This window comes from Onychomys torridus, unplaced genomic scaffold (genome assembly GCF_903995425.1).
Source record: "Onychomys torridus unplaced genomic scaffold, mOncTor1.1, whole genome shotgun sequence".
NCBI lineage: Eukaryota > Metazoa > Chordata > Mammalia > Rodentia > Cricetidae > Onychomys > Onychomys torridus.
In genome coordinates, this window is record NW_023411717.1 from 216,238 (window position 1) to 232,115 (window position 15,878).

Consider the following 15,878-nt stretch of genomic DNA (forward strand, 5'->3'; position numbering starts at 1 on the left):
AACTTGAGGTGCACAGTCCTCAGGAAGAAGAGGAGTGGTTCCAGACCTGCTAGGATTTAAGATATAGGGGTCATAAATGTTCACCCCATCTTACTCTTGGATTTACTTTAAACCTATATTCTATTCTAATCAAAAAATCTGGCCAGGCCTCTGCCTGGAATATGAAAAGTCTCAGGAATGTCCATACATTTCCTTACCATGGAATTCCAGTGAACAAGTAGGGGTACTTTATGTTCTCAAAGCTGTCAGTTGGCATAGGGTTCATGGGATATTGTGCCTCAATTTAAAAAAAAATACAAGGAGAACATATAATGTTTTGAGGACATTGGATTCCCTTCAGAACATGCATGCAGAGATAGTTTCAGGAAAACTGTAGGAGAAAGTGCAGCCCAGATACCTGAGGAGAGTGCTTAATCTAGTCCTATCTGCATAATCTCCAGAAGTTATCCTGTTTTCTGTGTGCTGTGCACCCTCTGGTGGCCCTGAGCAGCCTCACAGTGAGGTTTATGTCTGGGTGTACACTGAAGTCCTCTCACTGTGTCTCTAGCACAGTAATAAGTGGCGGTGTCCTCAGATCTCACATTGCTCATTTGCAGGTACAGTGTGTTCTTGGCATTGTCTCTAGAGATGGTGAATCGGTCCTTCAGCGATGGTGCATACCTAATGGTACTGCTATCTTTATTAATATCTCCAACCCACTCCAGCCCCTTCCCTGGAGCCTGTCTGATCCAATCCATCCAATAGTCACTGAATGTGAATCCAGAGGCTATACAGGAGAGTCTCAGGGATCCTCCAGGCTGTATCAGTCTACCCCCAGACTCCACCAGCTGCACTTCACACTGGACACCTGCGAAAAAGAGAGAATCTTGTTTGTTAACTGCCATAAATACTCACTATGATTCCTGCTCATGTCCACTAAAACATTCATTATTTCTGTTTCTCCATAAATTACCTTTTAAAAGAGCAACAAGGAAAAGCCACATCAGCCCCAAATCCATGGTGTGCTCTGTGTTCAATGCTGATCACTGAGTGGGGAGACCTGGGAATCCAGGGCTGATCACTGTTGCCTGATCTTCAGGGTCTGTGCTGGCCTGGTTTTCAAGAGAAGAGAAAGGCCTAATTTGCATGTCTTCTTGCTATATAGCAAGTTTTGTAGCTGGTGTTGAGAGATGGCATGTTCTATTTTCTAAATGTGCTGGTGGAGTCTTGTAATAAAGATACTAAGTATTTTTTTTCTTGGCATACATTTAGTATCACCTATTTCATTTAATATCCAATGTTACAGTTAATTTCAGCCCAATTCTTCATGATCTGTTATAAATGGTAGTAGGCATTGTTTTGTTACATGCTTTGGTGCTCTTCTATTTTACTGTGTGGCCATCAACACTGATGTACTTAGCACTGCCTTAGTCAGCTCCAGTGCTAAGTGTCACTGCCTCATGATTTTGGGAACTCCCTTACATTTTATTTATTATTGTATTGAATTTTTATTTATTTCATATACAATTATACATATATATATATATATATATATATATATATATATATATATATATTTCATTTACAAACCAACCACATTCTCCCCTCCCTCCTCTCTTCCCTTTCTCTACCCAGCCTCCCTTCTACCATCACCCACTTCTCCATACAGAAAGGTGCAGACTACCCATGGGAATCAATAATGCTTTCCATAACAAGTTGAGGCAGGGCTGATCTCTTCTCCCTGCATCAAGGCTGGGTAAATAATCCCAGCATGGGGGATAGGAGAACTCCCTTTCTGTGATGAGATGTGACATGACTAAATTCCATTATTCATCTAGGAAACTTGAGGGGCCTTGTCCAGATTTGTGTGTATATAGGAGTGTGAAACCATTGTGTTTTTACCTATTTAAGTTCTCGTCTACCTGCACATCTACCTATTTTTTCACTGACATGAAAACAGGACAACTGAACAATAGGTTTTATCTCTTAGTTTACTGATTCAATTTGAATGGACTCCAGTTTTCAGCATTGAAGATAAACTAGCTGAGCTTTGTAATATCTTTGGAGAACATTGTTGGTCTCACTCTTAAACAAGAAGAGCAAAATAGACCAGACTGCAGGTCAGCTCCTCTAATTCTTCACATGACAGGAACTAAGGAGGAATTTCGGTTTAGAAAATTCAGATACAGAGGATCATGAAACTTTGTAGCATGGAGCAACTGAACCCTGTGGAAGGAACGTCGGCTGGAAGAAAGAGTCAAAGAGAAGATTCAGGAAGATTTCATCTGTAGATTTCATCACCTTGAGCCTAAGGTCATTTGTGATGCAGCTCCAGATGGTTCCATATGTAACTCCACATCTTAGTAAGAAAAATGGGGAAAGAGAGAAAGAAACGAAGAGGAGAGATGTGAGGGCACAGAGGGAAGACTGGGTGTCAAAGCTGATGCACTTGAAAACCATTATGTAAATGAAAAAACAGGTGCATATGAAAATTTCAGGCACAAGTATCTGAAAAGGAATCAACATTATAGTCAGCACCTAACCTCAAACCCAGGAATCTAAGAAGGACACAAACAGGTCACACACACACACAGACACACACACACACACACACACACACACACACACACACACAGACACACACACACACATTAATAAAAATATTGAAATTGTAACTAATGTAGAAAAGAGAAAACATTAACAATAACCACATCATATAATATATATATATATTTGTTTTTTTGAGACAGGGTTTCTCTGTATAGCTTTTCACCTTTCCTGGATCTCGCTCTGTAGACAAAGACAAAGCTGGTTTCAAACTCACAGAGATCCACTGGCTCTGCCTCCTGAGTGCTGGGATTAAAGGTGTGCATCACCACTGCCTGGCATATATCTTTTATTTTGTCCTATCTAAAGTAAATAGATAAAAACATGAGGAAGTACTGATACTTCTGTAATGTATGCAATATCTTAGGAGATGTGAGAGTACTTAAGATAAAATCAGATAGCTTAATATAACTCTGTAAATATCAAGACAGTGAAATTGATAAATGAGGAATCATTAAATAGTTGATTGAAGGACATGCTTTGTAGCAACCTAAACTACAACAATTGTTGGTGGATAAAAGAGGAAAAACAGAAAGAAAATGGCAATAAGCAGCTGGATGCTTTAATTTTTTACAATATTACATCAGTTAAATTTTCTGGATGAGCCTTTGAACAACAGGTTGAAGTTATCAAATTAATTGGATGAAAAATATAAAAGTTCAAGTATGTGTTTTTCCAAAAGAAATTTCATCAAAGAAATAAAACTGAAGAATAAAATATTTAGAAGAAAATTATACACTGAAAGTGCAAACCAAAATGAGATTTTAGTGTCTATACTGATTTCAGTTAAAGATAATATCATCAGGGAACATCAATAGCAAGCTACATGGGTTATTTCATATTATACAGACATCTGCTGTGCCTAAGAGCAAAACTTCTTACAATGGTTCTCAGGCAGGAAATGAGCCAACCAACCTGAGATCTAGGGGCATCTGCAGTGTGCAGAGGTAACAGACAGTCAGGCAGAGATCATTTAGGAGGGCATGAATTAGAATATGGCCACAAAACATGAAGATGTACTAGGTGTAGGACTCTCATCTAATGCAATAGAACATTGGGGCAGTAAGCCCACTGCCTGTAGGAGACAGAATGTGAAAGGAACTGGTAAATTTAAATAAAGCCTGCAGTGTATTCAAGATAGAGACAGTGAACGAATTATACATGGCAAACACCATGTGCATTTATTGAGAAGGGAGCACAGGATAATCTTGGAGATTTGTGTGACCAGATATTTCTCTCACACTTTTTTGTTTTGTTTTGTTTTTTTGTTTTGTTTTTTGAGACAGAGTTTCTCTGTGCAGCTTGGCACCTTTCCTGGATATCACTCTGTAGACCAGGATAGTCTCAAACTCACAGAGATCTTCCTGCCTATGCCTCCCAAATGTTGGGATTAAAGGCATGTGCCACCAGTTCTCAGCTCTCTTACACTTCTTTAAAAATAAAATTATCCAAAATAAATATTATATATATGAAGGTATTTTCTATATCATGAAACTGATTTCTAGAAAAGATATTGGAAACAATGTTATTAACACTTACATGTTTTTTATTATATTTGTGTTTTAATTTTACATATCAGCCATGGGTTCCCCTGTCCTCCCCCCTCTGCCCCCACCTTCCCCCCAGCCCCTCCCCTCCCTTCCCATTTCCTCCACGGCCAAGACTCCCCTGGGGATTCATCTCAAGCTGATAGATTCAGTACAGGCAAGTCCAGTCCCCTCCTTCCAGGCTAAGTGAAGTGTCCCTGCATAAGCCCAAGGTTCCAAACAGCCAGCTCATGCACTAAGGGCAGGTCCAGGTCCTACTGCCTGTGTGACTCCCATACAGTTCATGCTAGTCAATTGTCCAGAAGGCCTGATCAAGTTGGGAGCTCCACAGCTTTTGGTTCATAATTCATGTGTTTCCATTCGTTTGAATATTTGTCCCTGTGCTTTTCCAATCTTGGTCTCAACAATTCACACTCTTATAGTCCCTTCTCTTTCTCAACAATTGGAGTCCTGGTGCTCCACCTGGGGCCTGGCCAAGGATCTCTGCATCCACTCCCATCATTTGACTTAAAGCCCTATCAATGAGAGGGAAAACATGCCTAGATATCTGGTACTGGAGACCTACCCTATAACCAGTGTTTATCAAGTCATATTTATTTGTGGGAGAACTTATAACTGCCAATTTACTAAATAAATAATGTCTAACTACATTATAAACATTTGTCCTTATACTCATTGACAAGTGTAGTTATCTCCACTCATCAGCAAAATTTTATACTCTATTCTGTTCCATACACTCTATACTGCTTCTGCCTCCACTGAATCTACCAGGCTGAGCTGAATACCCAGAGGAGTCCTTGCCCTGGAGGAGATAGGAATAGGGGTTGGGTTGAGAGGGAAGCAGGGGGACGGGAGGAAGGAGGACAGGGGAATCCGTGGCTGATATATAAAATTGAATTAAATTATAAAATTTAAAAAATTTACTCAAGTATGGGAAACAAATTTGTGTTTGAAAAAAATTAATGTTACAAAATGAAGTAGTCTATGTAGTAGGAATTTTAAAAGTTCTTATTAATGAAATCAAACCTGAGGCCAGTTATTGGGGTGATTGCTGGAAGATCAGAGACAGAGAACAAGCCAGTTTTCTCACCTCACCAGTTCCTCAGCTGGTCTTGTTTCTTCAGACTGCAAGCTTCTGAATCCTTATCCCAATGGCTCTCAGCTGAACTGTGCTCAAAAGCCTGAATGCTTACCCAGCTGAATGCTTTACTCACTACATGCTTTTTTCTCCTCTAATTCCTGGTCCTCAGCCTTCTATACTTTTCTCTTTCTGCCCCCACTCCCTGGGATTAAAGGTTGTGTTTCTGGGATTAAAAGCGTGGGTCACCATGCTTATCTGTTTCCAAAGTGGCCTTGAACTCAGAATTCTGCTAGCTCTGCCTCCCAAGTGCTGGGATTAAAGGTGTGTACCACCACTGCCCAACTTCTGCTATAGCTTACTCTTCCCATTTTCTAGCCACCAATTATGGCTTTGTTCTAGTGGCTGTCTGTTCTCTGACCCCAGATATGTTTATTTCAGGGAACACACAATATTTTGTGGAACACAATACCACCACAAGTCTAAATTCCTATTTCTCAATATATAAGACACCTGAGTACGTGAATGAGTAGGACTCTGACTTTTGTTCCTTCTCTTGGGACTCTTTTCCTTTAGTTGATTTGCCTTGTCCAACTTCACCATGACAGATTTCGTTATACCTGATGGTGTTTTATTTTATTATGTCTTGTTAACAACGAACAAATGCATCACTGGAAGCTAAGATCACAAACTATGAAACATTTAAAGAAATATTTGAAGAATATGTATGGCATTTGGGCCAGGTTGTTTATGGATTAAAACTCCTCAAACAAAGGATCCAGAAAGAAAATTAACAGTATAACATCAAAACCAAAAGTTTCTGCATAGCAAATTAAATTAACCAAGTATACAGGCAACGCAAAATTGAGAGACTATATTTAGAGAGCAAAACCTGATAATGAGTTAGAATCAGGAATATACAAGTAGTTAGTAGTAAATAGCTTGGGAATAAACAGGCCATAGACCAAAGAAGTAGATGAGTATTAGAAGGAGGCAGAAAGACTCCCATAGATGAATTAGAAGTGTTCTGCATCACATATAATCAGAAATATGAGAGAAAATCCTGCTGAAGTGTCTCAATTTTTATATGGATATCACCCAAAGATCTGAATGAAAAAATATCTGGTACAGATATGGAGGACATGGGACCTCATTCATTTTGGACAAATGTAAATTCATCCAACTATTAGTAGAGACAGAATGGGAGACTGCAAATGTATATGGCAGAAATGCCATGAGGAGTTGTCTCACTATTGGATGTATCTGACAATCTTGAGAAATTTGTGGACATCATGATCACTGCGGCATTGTTGTCAGTAGCAGTGACTTGGACAGCCACATCCCAGAGCATCCATGCATGAAAAATGTAGGCGTATAAGTTGTTTCTCAGATGTAACAGAAAAGAAAGTCAATTCTATTCTTGGAGATTTGCTTGAACGGTGATTGTATGATACTATTTAACTAGGTGAATCACGAGAAGAACAACACCCATTTTTAGGAGTTTGGTTAGGCAGAATCACATTCAAGAGCTCTAGAAGACAACAAATTGTGCCTTGTATGCAGTGTATACTTACAATGACCATGTGAACAGATTCTAATTGTTTTTACCACTTAGGTCTTTGTTTCATATAAAGCACATTTGCTTCATTTCTGTGGGATATTTTTAATTGAAAACCCTGTAAGCAACCAAAAGTCAGCACAAAACCCTGAAAGATTAGGGACATTGCCTGCTATGATGTGTACTCTCTGAGCCCTAACCATGATGCACAATGTGGATATATCTCTTGACAAGGTGACTCTGAAACTGAACCATCAACATGATCTGAAGAATAGAGCCAAGTCCCACACGTGTTGAAATTTTTGTGTTGTAATATTGACACAGCTGTCAATATCAACTAGGCAGTCACTCAAGAATGGACAAAGGATAACCACATAAGTGTGGTTCCAATAGAAACCCAACATGTTACACACATTTTATATGTACTTTGAGAAGTAATGTGGTTAATAATCAAATCATTAATCACTGAAAATATTTGTTCTCTACTGACAGTGATGTGAGAAGAAGATAAGACAGAATGAAATTTTTTTCTACACAAGAAGTGTAGAAGCTTTGTGCCAACAGCATTAGAGAGTAGAGACCTATAGACAAGCACATCTGGCAGACAAAAGCTCTTTGGACAGGAGCTTTGTTCCTCAGGATTCTGATCGAAGAGGACAATGATCTTGTGGGATAAAAAGCACAAAACTCAAACTGTGCTGGCCACAGTTCCCTAGAGCTCACAGCCGAGCAGGTTGTATTTGTGTGTATCTCCAAAAAGACATGTTGTTGAAGTGACTCCAAGACAGACTGATCAGAACAAGATTATTCCTCAATGTTCAGTATACTGTGACTCTCATTTTTATTCTCAAATTAATCATGTCCACTTTCATTCATCAAAAGAGTCCATTCACAAGTGGGAGCCACAGACTACTATGTGATAGGTTGTTCAGGGCCTGCCAAGAGAAGCAGTGTGAGCTAAGTGAGGAACAGCTGTGCCCCAACTGGCTGAGCTCTAGGTTCAGACAATAGGACAGAAGTTGTATTTTCTTGTTGAACAGCTAGAGATCTGACGATGAATTAATTAAAAAAAAAACATATTTATTCCTGTCTGATTCTTATAGTTACAAGTTTAGGGAGTGAATTAACATTCAGACTGACTATTGATTGCTGTTCTATAGTCCCCTTCCTCTTGTCCTTCTTCCCCCACCCTCAGTAACAAACACTGTACTAATTAGGAAGTTTCCAAGAGCCTTCTCCCTGAGTCTGAAGAGAGAAAAATCTTTCCAAGACTGTAGTGAGAATTTGTTATGCCAATAACATTGGAGAATTAGCCTTAGGGCATGGCCTCTTGGCTGGTTACATGCATGATTGATTAAAATCTGGGGAGTGGCACCCACTCACTCTCTCTGGGGGTCATAAGAAATCAGGTGGCTGTTTCCAGTTCTCTCCCAGGTGGAAGTGAGGACAATGGCAGCTGTTCTCTTGATTCTCTATTCCTGGGTGTATCTCCCAATTTCATATCTTAATAAAACCTTCCCATAAACAGAATCTTGTACATTTCAGATATCACAGGTTCACTGGTCTTCACATCTGATACCAGTGACGAGGAGAGGCACATTGCTGTCCGAACAGATGTGAGTAGGTGATTTTCTGATATTTGGTCCTCTGGTAAATAACAACTTATTTATATACACAACAAGAACCAGAACCCTGTATGTACTGCAACTACACAGGTCTTACAGACTGAAAATATGAAAAGGATTTTTTAGGAGTCCTCAACTGAGAAGGTGGCTGCCACAATAGGGTTGTCACTCAGTGATAACTGTTCCATCTCTTGTGTAAATCTCATGTTTCTGTGCATGCTGACCACACTCTGCATATTCTGTTCAAATAGCAGGGGGGTTTGCCTTGCTCACTCTGAAGACTCTTCACCGTATGTCTTGCACAGTACTGGGTAGCAGTGTCCTCAGTACTCAGACTTTTCACTTGCAGATACAGTGATTTAGATATATCTCTGGCCAGGCAGTGGTGGCGCACACCTTTAATCCCAGCACTCTGGAGGCAGAGGCAGGTGGATCTCTGTAAATTCGTGCCAGCCTGGGCTACCAACTGAGTCCCAGGAAAGGCACAAAGCTACACAAGGAAACCCTGTCTCGAAAAACCAAAAAAAAAAGAAAAAGAAATGTCTCTGCACATTGGAATCAGCCCTTCAAAGAATCTGTTAGTGTTCACTATTGACATTAATAATCCCTGAGAATCACTCCATGTTTCTAGCCATCCCTTGAGACTGGTTGATCCAGTGTCTGTCCAACCTTCCTGAAGTGGATCGTGAGTGCACACTAGAATCTCACAGATCCTGCAGAGATCACTAAGCAACTCCTAGTTTCCACCAGCTGCACCTCACACTGGACACCTGCAAACACAAAGAATTCTAGTCAGGAAACTGACACACATGTCCAACTTCCTTTCACTCATTTCCTCTCCCACTGTTAGCATCTCTGCTTCTTTTAAAAGAGCAACAAGGAAATCCCAGCTGATCCTCAATTCCATGTGAGTGTTCTGTGTTCAGTTTTGCTGATCACTAAATGGGAAGACCTGGGAAACTAGGTCTGGGCTTTTCTGCCAGATCTAAAGCATCAGGGTTCATTTGGTTTTCATGAGCTGAGGAAAATTTTATTTGCATATGTTTCTGACAATAAAGAGTTCTGGAGTGGAAGTTCCAAAGGGATCAGTTACTTCTGCAGATGGTTGACATGAAATGAAGGAGTTTGTGACAACAATAGCATTAAAATATCACATCTATGGATAAAATATCCTAAGAATTATTTCTGGTTCTGATCCATAATGTCTCTTTGCTTGTCTTAAATTATTCAAAAAAATAATAAAATGTTTATAGTTTTGTAGGGTTAACATAAAGCTAAATGTATTAAATGCATATATAAACACACTTGTTTGAAGTTAGAGCCTAGTAGCATAGCATACTAGAGTCTTGGAATTAATCTTCAGTAAAGGAAAAATTAATTTTTAATATGTGTTATTAATAATAAAATCATCTTTAAAAATCTCTGCATATGTACACACATACATACATACATACAAACATGTGTGTATGTGGGGGGGACATGTGGGTATTAGGATGTCTTTTTGTGTGGTGTGTTTGAGTAAAGAACCTTAGCAATCTAGTCACTATTTCATGTCATCATAGCAAAGGTAGTATGTGTATGATTACTGTAGTTTGGAGAGACATCTTCAGCCTGAATCTAGGGCCTTTTTAGAAGCTCCCCATTCTCTAGTCTACCTGAGGATATGAGATTTCCACAGAGGTTGTGGGTCGAGTTTTAGGATTAAGACAGTTTGGGAAATGTTCACCCACACCTCTTTAATAGAAAGTATCTTACATCCTAATTTATCAGTTGAAGAATTTATTCTACTCTGAGAGCAACTGTGTTTGTTGTGACAAAAGAATACCATGGATTCTGGCATTTCCATTTCCTTGACATTCCCAGGAGAGTGACATAGGATCAAGAATATGATAGTGATCTGTAGTCAACTCTGCTTTGGGTATTTCAGGGAAAACATTGTGACTCACTAGGGACTGGTCTCTAGAGGGTTTCATTTAGTTAACAGGATTGTATGTGGTTCAGTGAGAGGAGCAAATCCTGGTGAAGTACAGAAATTCACTTGCTGGACCCTCTCTGCACCTCCTCCTCTCTGCCCGGTGTGTGTTGTGAGCACTAAATGCTGACCAACATCCTCCTGAAGGGTTACTATTGTCTGGGGCTCTGCTTCTAATATGCAACTCCAGAGTTTGGCTGCTGAATAGTGTTCATCCAGCTTAAGGACAGACATTGAACATCCTTTGTGTAGTCTCCTTTGAGCTCTTCACCACTGAATACATGGTGATGGGGTCAGTAGAGTGTCTTTCTCTTCATAGAATTTGATAAAGGCAATTTTGATACAAACGTGCATGTACTCTGACCTTCTCATTCAGTATTAATTCCCTCAGATATGTATAAGACTGGGCTGAAAATATATTTGCTGAAAACTGCATATGGAATTTTATAATTGTTTCAATTTCATTTCTAAGAAGTGAGATACTCGGAAAACATTATATCAATTTAGTGTTTTCTAGGAGAAAGTAATTTGTTCGGAAACTAATTTAATCGCACTTCTCTGTAAATGAACCAAAATTTGTCAAGGTCAAAGAATCAAAAATTATAGAATTAATATTCACCCAAATTCAATTCAAATTCATGGAGGAAATGGGAACACTAAACACCGTGTCTCTGCAAATCCCATCATTCTTCCATTTAAAGGACACTTGCTAAGAAACAAACAATGAAAGCAGGCCAAAAAATGTTCAGATTAAGTTACAAGAATACTGAGAACTAGGTGAACTCATAATATAGAGGAGAGAAGCTGTTGCTTAGATCCACACTGCCACCTCTTCCTGAAAATTGCTGTCATTAAAGGGTATAGCAAGATGAGCTATGATGTGTTCTGTCATGGAGTCTGATTAATGAAATCTTGCTGTGTGGTAGCAGTGCTCCTAGGTTGGTGGACAGCATGGATCTTACCCACCATCACTGTTACCTAGTACTTTTCAAAAAAAGGACAAGAATTTTGCCTGCCGACTGTTGGAGCACCTTAGACACAATTCTACCCATGAAAACTGTGTTTTTCTGATGTATCACTTCTTCCTGGGAGCATCATTTACCTTCCAACATCCTCCACCAAGTTTCTACGGAATTCCTTACCTTTTTGATTCTGTTGACCTTCTTTGTTTTCTTTATTTAAGGCCTACTCTCAAATATTCTAAAAAGTCAAAGAAAACCTGAAACACTTTGGTGGAAACAACAGATTACTAGAGATAATGAATGTAAAGAGTATCTAGCAGACTCCAAGAAAAGAGGAAGATGCTCAGAGACCAGAGATGAACACCCAATTATATCTGTACCTGCTCCTATAGTTTGTGAACTGATGTTCTTTTTTGTTTGTGCTATGGGGTTTGTGAGAAGATTTTAACTGCTTACTGAAGAAATCATGAGTATTGCAGTTACATCTACGTTGTATATACTGTACATGACTTTTTATTCTGAGACTTTTTAAACAACACAACCACAAATAGTAGATATCCCAAGAGGACCAAGGGCCCTACCTGCTATTAAGTGATCCTTCTTGTTACCAATCATCATAGGTATGTTCCTTGATCAGGTGTCTCTGAAAAAAAAAAAAAAAGAAAACTTTTCTACGGATCGAAAGAATGGAGCTGAGCCCTTCACATGGCTGACTACATGTGCTTTAAATGCAGATACTTTTGTATGTCAATATCAATCAGGAAGGCACTGAAGAATGTGTGTATGCTGACCATATGAGTGGTTTATATCCTCAGAATTACCCACAAAGGAACACATGCCTTTACATGAATTTTTAGTAGGAATATGGTGCTCAAGTAAGTCATTATTCAACAACAATAAAAAAAAGCTTGTCTTCTACTTGGAATGAAATAAAAAGGATTTAAGGTAAACATGGAATTACTCCTCCTTCACAGGAAGGAGTGGAGTCTTTTTTGAAAAAAGCAACAGTTATTGGGAAATGGCAGACAAAGGGCTCAGGGACAAAAACCTACCAGGGTAGAGGGTTCATGCAAAAGAATACAAATCCATGTTGACCACAGTCATGAGTAAACACACATAAATGGATAACAGAGGCTCACGGACTGTACCTTGAGCTAAAGTTACAACAAAGTGGACTATTTGTAGATATCTCCAATATTGCACATCACCAAGGTGACTTCATTCAAGCCCAGACAGAGCATACTATGTCCCACATCTGGAGAATAAGGTGACATTCTCATCTCCAGATTAATCATTTCCATTGTTTCATCTGAAACAAACAAACAAACAAACAAACAAACAACAACAACAAAAAACTTCGTGTAAAAGGACAGCAGAAGAATCCTAGCTAATGCCGAGGGAGTACATCCCATTACAGTTTCCCAAGCCCATGTTGGAGCCAAAGCTGGGAAATAATAAGTGAGCACCATGTGGATGTCTGAGCCAAATACTTAGACCATAACATCAGTGGTTGCATTTTCTACTTTAACAAAGAGAAACTGATAATTGGATGTTCAAATTCACTGAGTGAGAAAACATGCCATCCTAAAATACACTTGATTGTGATCTGAGCCGGGATGAACAGTTCTTATGGAGAAGAGGGAGATTAGGGACCAGTTAGGTGCAATCTGACACTGACCCTGGCCACACATCCCTCTTGGCACCTTCTGAATCTAAAACAATGTCTCATTCACAGAATCCCACATAGAATAGGTTGTGAATCTCATGACAGAAAATTGTCCTATATTTCATGAGCTTCTTTGGCATCTGAACAGAATAATTTCTACACTCACCAGCAATTTTATTCATTTGATTCTTGTGAATTGCCACATATTACTGAAAGCTTATATCCAAGAGTACTCACTTACATGTAACACACGGTCCTACAACCTTTAATGTGAAAATGATCCCAAGGAAGCTATTATATAGAAAGGAAGCCTCAAGAAGTGAAAAGCATGTCAATTATGCTTATATTTTTGTGGCTGTGCCTTGAAACCTCTGAGCAAGACCACCACAGAGCCAATATCCAATAGAAAACTCACTGGGGTTTATTGATAACAAGTAAGCCAGGGCTTGGTCCATGTACAACACAATGGCCAGCCAAGTGAGGGAGGAATGCCCTGAGCTCTCAAGGAGAGGGGTTTTTAAAGGGAAAAACTGCAAGGAGGGTGGTACAAGCCTTGGCATCATATGATTGGGTGAGGGTTTATAACCTTCAAATTTACTGGTTGGGGGTTACAGTTATCATTTGGGGGCAGAACTGGACAAGTCCCAGGCTTTGTCATTGAGCCTCCATGGGGCCAGGCTGGCCTTGCTCCTACTGACTGTGGGGGCTGACTCAGTGGCCCAGGCTCTGTCCTTGAGCTGCCATGGAGGCTGGCTGGTCTCCCATGTTCACATTGACCCATGCATATAGTTCTAAGTTAGAGAAAGGACCCAGACAGTAAACAACTGGATGAACAGTCAGAGTACGTGCAGAAAGGGAGCTACTGCAAGGAGTATGTCTTTTGTTCACCATCCTCCTAGAAACTGCTTGCTTAAGTGTCAGGAAACTGAAATTGAGGCCTGGTCTCTGAGAGAAGACTGGGCAGCCTGTTATGGTGTTTGCTTGGTTCTTTAAGTGTCCATTGTTGGCTTGACCTAGAACTCCATGTGTACTGAGAGACCACATAATGTTCCTGCACATCCTTCAGGTAAGTTTACATCCAGGATCACAATGACATCTCATCACTCTCCAGACTACACAGAAATAGGACAATGTTTCCTTATATCTCAGACTGTACATAGGCACTGCTGTATGGATTGTCTCTTGAGATGGCAAGTCTCCCATTAAAAGAGGAAACATCTTCTGCACTAGAACCACTATCTTTGCTTCTAATAAAACTAAACCACTCAAGATCCTTCCCTGGTCTACAGGACCCACTGTAATCACTGAAGGTGACTCCAGGTACAGCACAACAGACTCTCATTGAACTCTGGGGCTTTGCTACGATTCCCCATGATTCTACACTCCACCTCACACAACACACCTACAAATACAGAGACTTCTGGTCAGGAAACTATCACACTTGTCTACTAGGCGTCTTTGATATCCACTGTCGGGGCTGATCACTGAATGGAGAACCTGGGATTCTAGGGCTGGGATTCTCTGACAGAACCACAGGGTAAATGCTGGGTAGTTTCCATGAGCATAGTGAAGCCATATCTGCATGCACTGCTGATAAAATCTGGCAAGTAGAAATCTGAAGAGCATAGTAGCCAGAATTGAATGTTTACCTTGTGGAAGTTTCATTAACAGTTATTGTATTTAAGAACATAAATCATTTAGCCATACTTTGAGTACTGGCATATTCCTATTTTTTATACATAAGAATAAGAATCAAATTTTTTAAATTAGTATGGATAACTCTCAAAAAGTTGAAAATTGATCATCATATAACCCCAGTTTACTTCTTGACATATACACAAAAGACAAAATATTGTACTACAAGGAAAGTTAATCAGTCATGTTCATTGCCCATCTAGGCACAAAAGCTAAGAAATGAAACAAGCTACATGTACTTTGAAGAATGGACAATGAAAATGTGGTACATATAAACAACTAAATTCTGTTAATGTGTGAATAAACATAAAACAATAAAAATATATAGGTAAGAGGATGGTGTACTAGCTGGTTTTGTGTGTCAACTTGACACAAGCAAAAGTTGTCAGAGAAGACAGAGACTTTGTTGAGGAAATGCCTCCCTGAGATCCAGCTGTAAAGCATTTTCTCACCTAGTGACCACTGGGGGAGGGCCCAGACCATGGTGAGTGGTGCCATCCCTGGACTTGCAGTCCTGGGTTCTATCAGATGTCAGACTGAGCAAATGAGGGGAAGCAAGCCAGTAAACAGCACCTCTTCAGGCCTTCTACATCAGCTCCTGCCTCCAGGATCCTTCCCTGTTTGAGTTCATGACCTTACTTCCTTAAATAATGAAGACCAATTTGAGAGTTTAAGCCAAATAAATCATTTTCTCCCCAACTTGCTGTTTGGTCATGGTGGTTCTTCACAGTGATCCAAACCTCAAGAAAGACTGAATTAGAAATGATTATACTTAATGAGGTAACCTACATGCATAAATACAAACACATGTTCTTTCTAATTGTGGATTTAGAGATTCCATCTCCAGATCTTTAGATTTCAGTAAATAACATAGAGTAAACATGCAAGACAGGTAAGCAGAAATTAACGTTTTCATTCCTTGTCTTCCAGAAAATTTTAGCAGAAGGGATGAGAATAACTCCACTATATGTCAATATTTCATGTGTAAAGCTCTTAAACAAGTATGGATTAAAATTCCTGAGGTATTAGTCATTCATTGTATGTATGGCATTCTCCCCTTCTGCTCATCTAGTCAATACTTAAATAAGTGCTTAACATTCTTGGTAAATATACCAAAAGAAAAAAATTAAGGAGAGTTCCAGATAAAATACAAAATCAATCAGCTATATTATTTATAATAATCTTACTT

General features: G+C 39.4%; 1 gene segment (V, D, J or C); it reads right to left on the reverse strand.

Moving 5' to 3' along the window:
* Positions 1-443: 443 nt before the first annotated feature.
* LOC118575303 lies at positions 444-998 on the reverse strand. The segment is given in 2 exon segments: positions 444-847; positions 953-998. Coding segments are annotated over 2 exon segments (450 nt in total).
* Positions 999-15,878: the final 14,880 nt, after the last annotated feature.